We start from the raw sequence: 16,850 nt of genomic DNA, 5'->3' as shown, positions 1-16,850 counted from the left end.
TTTAGTTTTCCTGATACAGCACATCCTTGAGAACTTCTTGGAGGTCTGGTCTGGTGCTGGTAAATTCTTTCAGGTTTTGTTTATCTGAGAATGTTCTTGTCTTTTCTTCCCACCTGAAAGATAATCTTGCCGGGTACAGTATTCTTGGCTGAAATTGCTTCTCTCTTAATACTTTGAATATATTTTCCCATTCTCTCCTTGCTCGTATTGTTTCCAATGAGAGATCTGCTGTTAGCCTGATGGGATGTCCTTTGTAGGTAACTTGATGTTTTTCTCTTGCCCATCTTAGTATCTTGTCTTTGCGGTTTTGGTCAACCTGGCTATAATGTGTCTTGGAGAAGATCTTCTTGGGTTGATTCTATTTGGGGTCCTTTGTATTTCCTGGGGCTGGATCTTCGAATGCCTCTCTAGGTTTGGAAAGTTTTCTTGCAGGATTTCATGGAATAAATTATCAATGCCCTTATGGGTCTCTTCACCTTCTGGAATGCCAATTATCCGGATATTTGGACGTTTGATGGTATCCAATACTTCTCGCATATTATTCTCAAATTTTGGGGCCATTTTCTCAGTCTTCGTGGTGGATTTTTCTAGGCCAGCTATTTTCTCTTCTACACCTGAGATTCTATTTTCTGACTGATCTAGTCTGCTTTTAATACTTTCAAGGGAGATTTTTGACTTCTTGTATTATAGACTTTATCTCTAGCCGTTCCGTTTGAGTCTTTTGTAAAGTATGTAATTCCTCTTTTAGATCTCGTAAGAATTTCCTCATATCCTGGAACTCGACAACTTCTTTCTCCTTTCTCTTTAGCAGTTCATTATTTCTCTTCTCTTCCATCTCTGTTAGCTTCGACATTATGAATGCTCTAAATTCCTTATCAGATATTTCCATGATTTTCACCGAACTGCTTGTGGATGAAGAAGAGTTACTCTTTTCTCTTGGAGGAGAGGTATTTTCTCGTTTTCCCGTATTTTTCATTATCCGGCGGTGATTTCTTGTCATCTGATGGATGGTGTGTTTCTTTCAAATTCCTGAAATTCAGCTGGAATGTTCAGGAGCAAGCAGACAGAGGTGATCTAGAATCTTATTGCCGTTCTGTTGTGATCACGCTAGCTCGTTTGTTGGAGGCTGAATTATCGGTAGAAAATCTTCATTCCCTTAAAAATCTAGTTCGCTGGAGCCATGTAGAACCTTCTTGTGAAGGCCCAGCTTCTTCTTCCTGGGTGGGAGGACCAGAGCCTCTGTCTGGTCAAATTTAAAAAATAATAATAATAAAGAGAATTAAATATAATAAATAAATAATTCTAAAAACAATAACAAGTTTTACTGCAAAGCAGTATGCTCTGTTATACCAGCAGCAACCTCATTTAGCTTGTGTGTACCACATCTCCAGGTTGCATTGTTTCCTCTTGTGCTTGATGTAATCTTATGTTGTTTTGTTCATTATAGCCCCTACAAAATCCGCTGTTGATGTTTCCAGAAAGGGGCCACTTGGAGTGATTAACCTGGAAATGAAATTAAAATGATTAAAGACTACTAAGGTAGAAAATCAGTGCTGGTAATATCTCGTCAGTGTCCCATTACACCCTAGCTACAATGTTGAAGAACAGGAACAAAGTGATAGAAGCTATAAAAGGCTCAGAATCACTGAAGGCAATGAAACTAGCACAAATTCCAGAAGGTCCTATATCAGCCAAGGAGAAAGTTCTACTGACTTGGAATGAAGACTAGACAAGGAAGTGTATCTCTCTCCACCATGATGAACTTGGCCAAAGCAAAATGTTTGTTTGTAATATTTAAAGCATAAGCTGGACCACACCACAATGATGAATTTACTACTAGCTCTGGGTTATTTAAGAATCATTGATCAAGGCCAGCCCTGTAGCCCAGTGGTTTAGGGAGTTGGATCCCACATGGCCTACTGAAGCTTGAGTCTTGGCCTGGTGAATTGATAAACATACTGGGTGCATATGCATGCATGTCCTAATTCATGACAGGATGGAGAAACTGAAGAGAAAGTATTGTGGCATGGCAACACCACATTGAAGGATATTTTCTCCTTCTTTCTTTCTGTGCCTCTTTGGCAAGTACATGCATCCTTTGGCAATTAGAAGAACTGTTATTCATAGGGCCAGCTGGTGGTATGGTGGTTAATGCACTGTACTCCCACATGGCAGACCACAGTTCAAGTCCTGGACATGGGAGCTTGATTTCTCACTTTCTCTCACTTTCTCTCACTTCCTCTTTCTCCCTACAACAAATTAAATAATAATAATAATAAATAAAATTTAAAAAAGAACTGTTATTCATTATAGTATGTGAAGGTGAGTGGTGTGTCTGTAGGTGCTGATGTGAAGGCAGCTGAGGACTTTTTTGAAACTAGATAAGCTGATTATGGAGGAAAATTCTTGCCTGAACAAGACTTTTACCCATAAGGAGACCATGTAAATGCCAACTTTCAAGACTTTAAGAGACAAGATAACAGTCTCATCTGGAGATAGTGTTGCAGGCTACAAATGAAAATCCTTGTTATCTGGCACAGTGAAAACCCCAGGGCTTCCAAGTATATCAATAAACACACTCTGCCAGTGTACTCCACAAGCAATAAGTAGACATGGGTCACCCAGCTACTCTTCCAAGATGACCTCTTGAATTGCTATTCCAATAAATGGAGAAGTATTGCTTGGAAAATAATTTTCCTTTCAAGATTTTGCTTATTGTTGATAATACTCCTGCAAATCCTTTTGTTCTTGTAATCTTCATCCTGATATTAGAGTGGTATTTCTTTCTTCAAATCTTACCTCTATGATCCAAACAGTGGAGTTATGGAAGTTTTGAAGGCCTGTTATTTGAGGGGGACCTTTCACAGGCTATTGCTGCAACTGAGGAAAACACTGAGAAGACATTGATGCAATTCTGGAGGAATTCTAACACCTTTGATTTTATCAAGAATCTTACTTGAATTTAGGGGAGTATATGAATGTCATTTGGAAGAAGACACTCAAGAGGCTCATGTATGACTTCAAAGGATTTGCTAAAGATAGTAGGTTGCAAAAACCAACAAGCTGTAGTATATATGGGAAACAACTTTAACTGGATATGGATGAGGATGACATTGAGGACCAATGAGAGGTGGTTTAGTTTGGGAAGAATCGACCAAGGGGGAGTTGTTAAATCTGGAACAGGAATGCACAGCTGAAGAGGAGGCAACAGAAAATATAAAGAAGAAAAAGAACCCTTAAAAAAATTCACCGTGAAGGTTTTTAGCAAACCTCAACAAGTTCCTTAAAGTTTGGAAACATGGGCAGGATAAGAACATGGCTATGGTTAGCAATTTCTACCTGTGCTACTGCATAGGGCACGTGGGCAGATGTGGACACGAGTTTCTGGAGTTCGAGTTTCAGCCGGATGGAAAGCTTAGGTATGCCAACAACAGCAATTATAAAAATGACATCATGATCAGAAAAGAGGCTTACGTATACAAGAGTATAATGGGAGAACTGAAGAGAATTATCGATGACAGTGAAATTACAAAAGAAGGTGATGCTTTATGGCCTTCCCCAACAGGGGCCACCTAGAGGAGCTTGAAATTGTAATTGGAAATGAACACATTTCTTTTACCACATCAAAAATCAGTTCTCTTATTGATGTCAATCAGTCAAAGGATCCTGAAGGCCTTTGAGGATTTTACTATTTGGTACAAGACCTGAAATGTTTAGTTTTCAGTCTCACTGTATTACACTTAAAGATTAAATCAAATTGAAGTGTATGTTTTTAAAACTGTTTATATACTTTATTACAGGTTGAGTAAAGGAGGGTTTATCCGTCATTTACAATATTGAAATCTGTATGAATATGGAGCAAACAAAAACCACTTTTGTATGTAAACCGAAAATAAGAAGATACACCAACAGGCTTACTAGCTATCCTCACGTGAGTCCAGGTGTGGTGGCAGTCCTCACAAACATAAAATTTTGTAAATAAGATCTCTTTTGTTGAAATTTTGTTTCAATAAAACATATCAAAGCCTGAAAAAAAAAAGTTTGGAAACACAAACCCTGATCCTGAAAGGTTTTCATTAATAGAGAGATGTGTTCATGGTGTTTGTTACTAACATATCTTTGATTAAACAAACCAAGTAAATCACCACAGCCATATTTCTTAGAAGAGTAACATTTTCTCTAGAAAACCCTTAAAGAGGTCCTTCAGGAGGCATTCCAGAGAAGCATTGTTATCACAAGAGATGACAGCACTGTGCATGTTATTGCCCCTGGAGACCTCCCAGTGGGACAAGATGTGAAGGTAGAAGACAGTGCTATTGATGATCCTGCCTTGTGCTACTGATGATCTTGAGTCTGACCTTAAGCTAACATGTGTCTGTACCTTAGTTTTTTTTTGTTGTTGTTTGTTTGTTCTTTTGCGTATTTATTTACTTATTTATTTACATTTTTTGGGGCCTTGGGAAGAACATTTGGAGGAGGGATATGGAGACAGAGCATTGTCGGGACAGGAAGGTAGTGTTGTTATCTGTGCCTTAGTTTTTAACAAAAATGCTTAAAAAGAAAAGAAAATAGAAAAATACTGATAGAATAAGAATATAAAGAAAGAAAATGTATTTTGGATTTTATATAATTTATTTGTGTTTTAAACTAAGTGTTATTACAAAGAGTAAAAAGTTTAAAAATTTAAAATTTTATAAAGTAAAAAATTACAGTAAGCTAAAGTTAATTTATTTTTATGCTATTTTATGGTTTCTTATTTAAAATTAATCATTGTACATCTGGATTTTATATAATTTATTTGTGTTTTAAACTAAGTGTTATTACAAAGAGTAAAAAGTTTAAAAATTTAAAATTTTATAAAGTAAAAAATTACAGTAAGCTAAAGTTAATTTATTTTTATGCTATTTTATGGTTTCTTATTTAAAATTAATCATTGTACATCTTTATAGCATGCAACATACATTGTCTTTTTTCTTTTTCTTTGGAGACTTTTTCCTATAGGGCACATGCACTCACCAGAAAGACAGAGAGAGAGAGAGAGAGACAGAGAGATAGAAAGTGAGAAATCACCCCCCAGGGGGATGGCCACGCTATAATCCCTTCTCCATTCTCCTCTTGGGATCTTGGGCACACATGCACATGTGCCCGGCGTGAGTTTAAGCCACCAGGTCTGGGACTTGAACCGCGGTCGGCTACATGGGAGTTCAGTGACATAGCCATTACACTAACTGCTGGTCCCACAACATACATTTTCAGTGTGCATGCAGTGTGTGACAATCAAATCAAATGTATTATCATATATATAAAATTTTCAACAGAGAATTTTACATCCTTGTATTTGTTAAATGTTTTTCCCTGAGTCCTTTCCTACCCTCCCTGCTATCTACTCGCCTCCTATATAGTCTTTGGTATCTACACTTGCCCTGTCCACTATAGAGTTAATTTATTATTAAAGAAAAAACTTGAAAATAAATTAGTGTACAGTGTTTATAAAATCTAGAGTAGTGTACAGTAATGTCCTAGGCCTTCACATTAATTTACCACTCACTCGCTGAGTCACCGAGAGCAACTTCAAGTCCTGTGAGCTTCATTCATGTTAAGTGCCCTGTGCAGGTGTACCATTTTAAATTTTTTGTACTATATTTTTACTGTACCTTTTCTATGTTTAGAGTTTTAAAATTTACCATTGTGTTACAATCGTTTACAGTACTCACATGCTGCATAGGTTTTTAGCCTAGGAACATCAGGCTCCTGTATAGCTGAGGTATACAGTAGGCTATACCATGTAGGTTTGGGGGAGTGCACATTTTGATATTCATATAATGACAAAGTTGCCTTATGATACAATTCTTAGTTCATATCCTCTTTCTTAAATGACCCATGACCATTTTCGGTTGTATACTTTTTATTCCTTCCTCATCATCAAATTACTCTTTAATGAACTCCTTTCCTTTGTGGCTCTTTACCAACTGAGCCTCTACCACATCTCTCTTGAGATAAGTTTTTATGTCTTGAGAATGCAACCATCAATCAATATTGCAGCTCATGCACAGGGTATTCTCTAGGATTGCGTCAATGATTCTGGAGGGTACTGTGGGTGAAGATCTATGCCACCTGTGTCAGGTGCTGTTGACAATACCATAAAAGGTGCATTTCATTGTGCTGAATGTGTCACTATCCCTTTCTGTCTCTGAATAGTTCCTCAAGAACTTTGATAATGAGTGCAGAAGAGAGTACTATGTCACTTGATTCTTTTCATTCTGAACTGTCAGTTTCACTAAAGTCCAGACACTTTCAGTCACTGATTGACTTGGCCATGCTGATGTCACTGACAGCTTTTCTGAAGGCAGGTCCAGGTGGCTGATGGGGCAGTCAGTGCAATTATGTTGTCCATTTCCCCATCTGCACACACAAGATGCACAATTCTGATTTCTTTGGGGTTGAACATAGGTGTCATGATAAAGATGTCTGGTGTCTGATGAACCTAGATGCTGGGCTTCTGAAGAAAACTATACTTTTGTCTCCTTCAGTTCAAAGGTAAGAGTCAAACTTCTTTTTATTTTTTTGAGAGATTTTTGCTATAGAGCACATGCACTTGCTGGAGACACAGAGAGAGACAGACAGAAAGCAAGAAATCATCCTCTGGGAGGATGGCCATGCCACAATCCCTCCTCCTCCATTCTCCTCTCGGGATTTTGGGCACACATGCACATGTGCTTAGTACACATATGCACATGTGCCTAGTGTGAGTCTCAAGTTGCCTGATCTGGGACTTGAACTGTGGTCAACTATGTAGGAGTCCAGTGATGTGACCATTATGCCATCTGCTGGTCCCACATTATTATTATTTTAAAATTTGCTATAGGGCACACTTGTGCATGCATGTGCATGCACATGCACGCACATGCATGCACAAGAGAGAAAGTGGGAAAGCAAGCTGCCAGGTCTGGGACTTCAACCACAGCCGGCCACGTGGGGGTCCAGCACCTTAAGCAATGCACCACCTGCGGCCCCCAAACGGTAATTATAATTTCTGGAAATAATAGATTCATTTGAGAATATTCTGACTGTATGAATCTATACCACTTGATTACTGCTCATATTATGATTAGTCTTCCATTCATTAGATCAAGACTACAAAGTTCTTTTACTTATTTATTTAGTAATTTGGGGCTTACAGAGAAAAAGGGGTGAAAAATACAGAGATCTCATATATTTCCTCATTCTTCCCACCCCTCATTTCTCCTATTATTAACATCTTGTATTACTGTGCTACATTTGTTGGAATTGATGAAGCAGTTTCAGTACATTAACTAAAGTCAATAATTTATATTAAGGTTCACTCTTTGTTTTGTACATTCCATGGTTTTTGATTGTGTAATAACATTCGTCCACCGTTATAGGATTATAAAGAAGTTGCATTGCCCTAAAAAATCCCCTGTGCTTCATCTGTTCATCTCTCCTTTTTCTTCTATCTTCCTGAACCCCTGAAAACAACTGAACTTTATACTGTCTCTGTAGTTGCCTTTCCCAGAATGTAGTTAATTTGGAATCATACAGTACGTATCCTTTTCAGATTAACTACTTTCACTTAGCAACATACACTTAAATTTCCTTCATACCTTTTCATAACTCTTTTTTTACTTAAATCCCTATTGTCTAGACATATCACAATGCGTACATCTCTTCACCTACTGAAGAACATTTTCATTGTTTCCAAGTTTTAGTAGTTATAAATAAAGCTGCTATAAACAGGGGTGTACAAGTTTTTGTGTCCAAAGTGATTTTCAAATCATTTTGATAAATTCCCAGGAGTAAAGTTGTTGAATTTTATGGTAAGAGGATGTTGAAATTTGGGAGAATGACTGAGCCATCTTCTAAAGTAGTTGTACCGGTTTGTGTTTCTTCTAATAATAAAAGATCCTCTTGCTCCACATCCTCACCAACTTTTGATGTCAGTATTATGGATTTTGATCATTCTAGTAAGTGTAGTGGTATCTCATGTTGCTTTATATATTGTTGCTATTTTCATATGCTTACTTGCCATTTCTATATCTTCTTGGGTGGGGTGTGTATTCAGGTCTTTTGCTAGTTTCTTGATTGTGTCATTTGTTTTCTTATTGCTAAGTTTTCAGTGTTCTTTGCATATTTTGGATACCAGTCCTTTATCTGATATGTGTTCTATAAAGATTTTCTTCCAGTATGTCACTTGCCTTTGCATTTTCTTAATAGTTGTTTTATTGTTTATTATTTAGCCTCAACATTATGGCATATTTTTAAGTATAATGACCCCCAGGTTTATAGGTATTAAAAAGTCCTAACTCCTCATTCATGTTTACCATTGACTTCCTAAGTAGTTGGTTGCATTTGTAGAATGGATCAAGTTATCAAGGCTAACATGGGCTCAACCTCAAACCTCACGTTCTTAACGGGGATCAGCACTGCTATCATCTGAGAGTCGGCTTGTGGCCTGTCCAAGTTGGCTGGGTCTCACTGAGTTGATTGGAACAGCTAACATTTTTGCTGACTGGAGTCATGCTATCTTTGCCAGTTTGCTGGAATAGACATAGACACTGATTGGGTCACACTGAAGACATTCCTGTCTTGTGAAGCAAGTCTGTTTGTATTTTAGGTTTGCCAGGACTAATGAATTAAAACATTTGGACTCTCCACAACTTGCTGTTTATCAATGCCTCTGACAGGAGGAGGGTTTTCTTTTACTCTTGCTTTTTCTAGAAGCATGACAACATCCTGGCTGTTAGAGAGGCAAGGCGAGGAGAGAGAGGTTGTAGAGGGAAGCGGAACAGGGAGGTCCCGTGGGACACCAGGGTCTGGAGCAGAGCAGGTAGCAGCCTGCTGCCCTGACAGCTGTCTCTGCTCCTCAGATTGCCAGTGGCTGCTATGCAGCAGGTGCAGCCTGGTCTCTCACTGAGTCTTTACTCCACAAAGGCAGCGGCTGGCCAAGGCAGTGGTTGGTCCTGGATTACACAAGTGCAGACACTCAACTAAGTGAGGTAAGGCAACAGGTGTGAAATCGAACTAAATGCTCAGAGCACCAGTAACTTAACCAAAGCTCTGTTACAGCTTGTAACTGAGAGAAGGAATCAGTGGCCCATTTCCCCAGGCGGTGTGATGAAAAGGCAAGTTGGTACAGGGGCTCTTGTGTGCTTGCAGTGTGGAACTCAAAGTCCACCCAATCTTGCCTCCATCTTTTCGGAGGCAGACAGATGTTCTTCCTTGTGCTGAGGGGCTGGGGGGGGGTGTTTGTGGGGTGGGTGGGGGGACTCTCATTAGCTGTGCTTATCAGTTCCATTTTCTGTAGCTGGAAATTGTACCAGAGATCTATTTACAAAATCCTGGAGATAAATTCCAGTTTGTGCTTTATTTCTTGGTGTAGGAAAGTGTTGGGAGATTTAGCCAAAAGGGGAGTTCAATCTTCCATCCTTAGATGTTAGGATAAAGTGGTTTGGTGATTGTCTAATGCATAAGTCTTTTCCTTTTAGCTACAACTTTAAGATTGTAATAGTTTGTTTTGTTAAATATGAGATGATCTGTGCTATTCTCTAGGAACAAGTGGCTAATAAAATGCTTGATTCTAATCAGATGAGACACACAGAAGTGTGTTAGTGTTAGGATAAAACAAATCCCGAGTCAAGGAACAGCAATTCTATATTATCCTTTTCTTAATAAGATGAACTATTTCATGCTGCTGTTTTTTTCTAAGAACTATATGACATGGAGAGTGGAGTGCTGTATGCTTCATAACTATATGTAGCATTGAATGAATGGACCAAATAGGATTCTAACTGGGTGATAAATAGTTGCTGTTTTTTCCTCCAAAGTTCTACTGCGTGTTTAAGATAAGCTCATTCCCTTTCCATATACTGGGTAAGACAATTCCATGTGTATGTTTGACTAAGCATACGTGTACACATAAATACACATTGGCTTCGGCTCCATAAATAATTATAAAAACAAAATTCAGTGTTCTGGACACTATTTTTAGATAGAGAAAAATTGTGGGAAAAGAGAAACCTTTCTAGCAGAAAATGTTCTGCTAATGTAGTTCCCAAAATCTCACTTAGGATGGCTAAAGAGATTATCTTTTGTCCTTTTCAGAGACATTTTTCTTAACATTAAAAAAAATCATTCAGGTATTTTTGTTTATTGTCTACATCAGAAGAGAAGTAGAGGGTTTAGGGGAAGCAGAGCTAAAAATAGAAAAATTAAATATATGTATTTAAACAAAGATTTCATATATTTATATCTTTTCCTAGTCCCTGGGAACATCAGATTATCAAACATCTTAGTTAATATTTACTTGGATTAAATTCTCCTATTATAACATAGAAATATTTATGTATTTTTGCCCATTTCATCTTATCTGTAGGTTTTTTTTTCATTCACTCTATCTTAGTTTGTTAATTAAAAGATAATTTAGAAGATGAGATTTGTTAAGTTTTTAGATCTTTTGCTTATACATTGCTACATTATGCAAACTTAGAAATATTTGCTAGATTTACATTTAGCTAATCAGATATTTAGAGCTCATAATAATCAAAATACAACTGTGGAATATTTTTAAGTGATATTTGGTATTCTTTAAATGATTCCATGATTACTAATTCTTTGCTGTGCTCAGATCAATAATTCTGAATCAATTTAGGCTTCTGAGTGTGAAAAGCTGGTCTAATACAAAGCTACCTAATACCCTACTAAGAATATATCTATTTTTATCCTCTTCAATTAAAAATAAAATGCTATATATGACATTGAAGGGCCAGAATTGAACTGGCCAACATGAAGGGATAATGAAAAAGTGAGGCACATAGAAAGTTCTGCCACATTTCATTCATTCTACATGTATATTTTCAAAGCAACATTTTATAAGCCAGAATTTAAAAAAAAATGGGGTAGGTGAATACTTTTGATGTAAGAAAAGCTGAACACTAGGAGTAATCTTTGAGAATACAGTGATAATCACTCACTTTCCCCTCTAAGTTTCAAGGGCCTCTAAGTATGCAGAGGGATGTCAGGTAAGTGGCAATGTCTCTCTTTCGTCCCTCCAGCTGGAAGACCCAGGAGAAGACCGAGGCTCAGGTGCCCACATGATCAGCACAGCCAGGGTACCTGCGGATAAGCCAGTTCGCATCGCTTTTAGCCTCAATGATGCTGCAGGTACACTCTGCATGGGGGTGGGGAGAAAAGGTAACCTCTCTCACATCCCACCCTTTCACCCTCTTCTCTAATCCCAAACTTGGGTGGAAAATTTAAAACCACATGTTTGTATGACCTTTTGATGGAATCTAGAAATCCAGGCATTCCTAGATTGTGGTTTCCAATGCCTCCAGTGATGCTTCCCCCAACCTTAAATCCTTTGTGTTTTTTTTTTTAGCCCATTTCTCCTTATTTATTTATTTTTTTTTTTGCATTTAGTATTCTTTCAGAATAAAATTTACAGAGCTCTAACAATTTCTAATGATAGCAGAGCATGTCATTGTTAAAACTGCATGAGGAAATGTTTTTTAAGAGCTGGCAATTGGTTAGGTAATTTAAAAATATCACTGTCCTGATTCCAACGACAATGCAGAAGCTGAAGTTTGAGATGCTCATTATTCACTGGTGCTCCCACACTTCCGGCTAAATAAACAGACTAGCCAGAGTGATGAATGGGCAGGTGAGGAGGGGCCTTGAAATAGTCAGGGCTGAGGTGAAGCTGCCATACTTAGAGCCCTTAGTCATGGCTCCCCTCAATGACCTCTTAACACACATATTGAATTTCACCACCTTTGAACAAGGGACCTCGTGTGGTGGGAGGTCACAGTTGTGAGGAAAGGAAGGCTTGGCTATCTTCCACTGGCATCAGCCACTGCTCTTAGTTTAATGCCATCTGTTAAAGTCACATGCTCAACATTAACATTTAAATCTTGAATCTTTGAGGACTGACTCTTTCTGTCCATCTGTCTATATATTATTAATCATTGATTCGTCTATCACCTATTTATCTCTGTCTCCCTACAATGTCTCTGTAGGGGTGATGCTTTAACAAATAATGATGGGCCCAGTCATGGTAGTGCAGCATGCTGAGCTGCAGCGTGACCACAGTTTGAATCTTTGACCCCGTTGGCCTGAAACATGGCAGATGGCAGGCACACACAGATCCAAATAGCTAGAGAACTAGAGAGAGGGGACTGTGGTGTGACTAGACCCTGTGGAGTGTGGTCCTCTCTCTTTTTCGCATGTTTGTACGCTCTAAATAAATACATAAAAAATGATCATGAAGTAATGAATAAAAAGGGGCAGGGTTATTTCAAAATACTGCAAAGTGAGAAGCTGGACTTTTTCAAGTCTGGATTACATAGCCAGTGCAGGCTTAGGGTAACTATATCAGGCAGAGGACACATCTACCCTGGAATTTGCCAGACTGTGTAGCCCCCAAGAGGATGAGTTCTAAAGTAGGAAGAGGTGAACCCTGACTCTTCATGATGTATGTTTCCAGTACTACTACCGTAACCTCTGAGAGACTAATGGGGAGAAACGCTCCCAAAAGCAAATCAATTCACACAAACTAGAAATGGCGACTGCCATGAATTACACTTCTTATTTATTTTTGGGGGAGAAGTTTTTTTGCTATAGGGCGTGTGCACTCACCAGAAAGACGGAGAGACAGGAAGCGAGAAATCAACCCCCAGCAGGGATGGCCAGGCTGCAATCTCTTCTCCCTTCTCCTCTCGGGAGTTTTAAGCCACCAGGTCTGGGACTTGAACCGCGGTCGACTACATGAGAGTCCAGCAATGTAGCCATTATGCCATCTGCTGGTCCCTACACTTCTTATTTGTATTAGCCATTCATTTATTTTTTTTCCCTTAAGCTTATTTATTTATTCCATGAGAGAGAGAGAGAGAGAGAGAGAGAGAGAGAAAAGCAGTACCCACAACAGTCTTGATGCTGTGACCCACCCACCTCCCAGTTTCAGCCAGTCTGAATCATGAACACATCTGTGCCTGTTTTACTCAGATTTCTGTACATGAACCAGCAACCTTTCCATATGGGTCAGCCTTACAGAGTGTTGCATTTTTACTGGTATACCTCCTTCTGGCTCCGCCCATATTATCTCTGATCCTTAAAACAACCATGCAACATAGGTATTAGTATTCCATATTTTCAGAGAAATTGAGACCCAGAGACTACACCATTAATAAGTAATGGATTTATGACAAACTCTGTTCTTTAGACTTGGAAGTTTGGATTCTTTCTCTTATGTCATGCTGCTTAATTAAGAGAAAAAAAGAAGAGTCCCTCCCTTTTTTATTCATTTCATAAATGCAAGATTTCTTTTTTTTTAATTTTTTCTTCTTTTTTAGAGGATTTTGCTATAGGGTGTGTGTGCTCGCCAGAAAGACAGAGAGAGACAGAGAGATAGAAAGCGAGAAATCATCCCTCAGGGGGATGGCCATGCCTCAATCCCTTCTCCTCCATTCTCTTCTCGGGATCTTGGGGACACATGCACACGCGCCCAGTGTGAGTTTAAGCCACCGGGTCTGGGACTTGAACCGCAGTCGACTACGTGGGAGTCCAGCGACATAGCCATTACGCTAACTGCTGGTCCCAATAAATGCAAGATTTCAAGGAATAGCCTTGAAGGGCCAGCTCTCCAAATATGCATATACAAACCCCAAATTCAGGGGGAAAAGAAGATGCATAATTTCCTTTCTTGCTGGTGTATCAGGTGAATAGAACAAGTTCTGTTACAATCAACAATCTTACAAAGAAAATGTCAGTACATAAAACTTGCTTATCCTAAACAATGTTATTGTATCATATTAGGTTATTGGAAAAGGTATGATGTATTTTTTCTGTTTTTCTATGCAAAAGTACATCATGACTTTTCTGACAATCCAGTCACTTTGGACCAGACAAATGTACTGTTCCCTTATCAATATTTTAACAGAATTTAATTTACATATACAAAAGAGCCATGGGAATGTAAAATCACTGTCTTTGGGCTTCATGAGTACACTTTTGTTGAGATATAGATGTGTGACTTGTAATTAATTTGCTACCTCCTTTGAACTCTCTAGGTCCCTGACTGGGAGCTCATCAATGTTTTTCATCAATCAATTTAGATGGATTTGTTCCATCTCTCTCTCTCTTTTTACTTGTAAAGAGAATTTACCCAACATGACACACCTCAGACCAGTCCAGTTTTTCTCTCTTTTCAAAGTTTATTCATTTTTTTTTTTTGAGAGAGTCACACCCAACATGGTCCTTATGCCATGATGCATCGCCAGGCTCAGCTGGCCCAGAAAACTGGCCTGTGTAACCAATATGCTCAGAAGGTCCCAGGACATGAACCAAGAACCATTCCTATGTGGGTCCAGATGTGTAAATGCTGCACCCATTCTGTTCCCCATACTGGTCTTGTCTTTGTTTTCTTTTCTTTCTTTTTTTTTTGCTACAGGGCACATGCGCTCACCAGACAGCAAGACCGAGACAGCAGAGACAGAGAGATAGAAAGGAGAAATCACCCCCCCAGGGGGGATGGCCATGCTGCAATCCCTTCTCCTCCATTCTCCTCTCAGAATCTTGGGCACGCACGCACACATGCCCAGTGTGAGTTTTAAACCACCGGGTCTGGGACGTGAACCGTGGTCAACTATGTGGGAGTCCTGTGACATAGCCATTACGGTAACTGCTGGTCCCAAGAATGCTCACTTTTGAAGTTCATGTTTTTATTAGGTAACTTCAAAAAGGGGTTTCATTTTAAGTAATTTCTACTTTCTTGCCCCACAAAAACAGATGCTTATGAAAGCATCTGAAGAATTTACCAAAATTGAGTATTTTTATATTGTGAGTACTGTATTACTATGTCTCTAGAAAGGGCACCAACAGGAGAATCCTAAAGCAGGGTCTGGTTCAGTGTTTCTCAAGCTTACTTGGTTAAAATGATCACCTGAAGACACACATCAAAAACACATGGTTCTAAGGCCCCATTTCTGTATATTCTGAATTAGGAGATCTATTACTTCTCTACAAGGAAAAAGAAAACCAACTCCTATGTTTATGCATACCAGAAATGCAGCATCTCAGGGAAGAGTCAGGGCATAGGCCTCTATAATTTTGCATGCACATGTGGTTCTGAGAGCACACAAAGATGCTTATCAGATTTTTGGAGACACTCCCTCTGAATTCTTGAATAAGGAGTGTGTATAATGTCACACAGAGTAACACTTGCCATCATGCAAGCTGTGCATGCCTTTGCAATTCCAGTGCATGTGGCCTGTAGACCACACATTGTGGGTGAAAATACCCTAGACTTTCATAGTAAATGGGGAAACTATGTGGACTTGGGGGGAATCATTTCATATTGTTGGATTTATTGTTGATGAATAAGCAGAATCCATGGTAACAGGAGATGTTTCTGCATGTGAATGTTGAAATCTTTCTTTCTTTCTTTCTTTTTTTTTTTTTTTTTTTAAGAGAGATTTTTTGCTATAGGACACATGTGCTTGCTGGAGAGACAGAAAGCGAGAAATCACCCCCCAAGGGGGATGGCCATGCTGCAATCCCTTCTCCTCCATTTTCCTCTCAGGATCTTGAGTACACATGCACACAGCATGAATTTTAAGCTGCCAAATCCAGGACTTGAACCCTGGTCAGCTACGTGGGAGTCCAGTGATGTAACCATTATAGTATCTACTGGTCCTGACATGTTCATTTCTTATGAATCTAATATAGCACTCTCTTTGCCTGCCCCCATATATTTCTAAGATGATTTAAGGTAGAGATTAAGGATAGAGGGTTTTAGAGTCAGAGAAGAGTGATTTTTAGAGTCATCTATATCACTACGTGTATGATATTGGATACTTCATTATACCTTGCTGAAATTTAGTTTACCCTCAGGTATGGATGTTAGTAACCCAAAGGATTGTTCTGAGCATAAAGTAACACCTTAGATGTAAAACATTTAGCAGGGTCAGCAAGTGGCATGGTGGTTTAGGCACTGCACTCCCAGATGTTCGACCACGGTTCAAGTCCCAGACCCAGAGGCTATAAATTCACACCTGGTATGTGTGTGTGTGTGTGTGTGTGTGTGTGCGCCCAAAAATCCCATGAGGAGAATGGATTGCAGCATGGTCATCACCCTGGGGCAGTGATTTCTTGCTTTCTGTCTCTTCCTCTCTCTCTGTCTTGCCAGTGAGCATGTGCACTCTAAGCAAAAATCTCTCTCTAAAAGAAAAAAAAAAGAGGTAAAACATTTGGTAAGTCCTTGACATGAATTAAGTACTTAATTCATCTCTGTAATTGTGGTAATTGATTGTGGATTATTAAGGCAAACACAAACTACTAAGCAGTTGTGTGTCTCACCTTTCCTCACACATCTATTTGATGCCAAGCAAGATTTTACAATATAACTGACTCGTAGTTATTTAGGGAATAGTTATCAAATAGTGGATTTTGGGTATTCTGTTTCTCCTGTGATCGATTAGTTAACCTTTAGTTATAGTTTTTATGTTTCTAGCACTCCACGAAAAGTGGTGGAATGTGCACAAAAGGAGTAAAGCATAATATGTCCCATGGCTTTATATACATTTTTATAATACCCAAAGCAGTTGGTAGAAGCTTTTTGGAAGAGATTATAGTCAAACTGGGCTTGAAGGCAGGTAGAGCAGAGAGCAGTGTAGGAAAGTTATCATTATTAGGTTCTAGATACAAAGAGAAGGGAATATATATCTTTTAACCACTTTTTTCTCCAAATAGAAATCATGGTGTGTTCAGAAAATCCTAAAACAGTATGTCAACTGGGAAATAGGTTTGAACTGTGGGATGGTACACACCCTTTGTTACAT

At 38.8% G+C, this 16,850-nt stretch overlaps 1 protein-coding gene and 1 pseudogene across 1 annotated transcript in view; both read left to right on the top strand.

Moving 5' to 3' along the window:
* The first annotated feature begins 3,315 nt into the window (after nt 1-3,315).
* LOC106733234 (protein mago nashi homolog 2 pseudogene) lies at nt 3,316-3,761 on the top strand (annotated as a pseudogene).
* Nucleotides 3,762-8,806: 5,045 nt separating this feature from the next.
* MAP3K7CL (MAP3K7 C-terminal like) overlaps nt 8,807-16,850 on the top strand; it is a 51,581-nt gene continuing 43,537 nt past the window's right edge. The window contains exons 1-2 of the mRNA XM_027766242.1: nt 8,807-9,014; nt 11,070-11,178. Of these exons, the coding sequence (XP_027622043.1) occupies nt 11,109-11,178 (70 nt within the window). The 5' untranslated portion in view covers nt 8,807-9,014; nt 11,070-11,108. The remainder of the gene's footprint in view (nt 9,015-11,069; nt 11,179-16,850) is intronic.

The sequence above is a fragment of the Tupaia chinensis genome, unplaced genomic scaffold (assembly GCF_000334495.1).
Source record: "Tupaia chinensis unplaced genomic scaffold, TupChi_1.0 Scaffold141724_1, whole genome shotgun sequence".
Lineage (NCBI taxonomy): Eukaryota > Metazoa > Chordata > Mammalia > Scandentia > Tupaiidae > Tupaia > Tupaia belangeri.
This window is presented reverse-complemented; position numbering and strand designations above follow the sequence as displayed.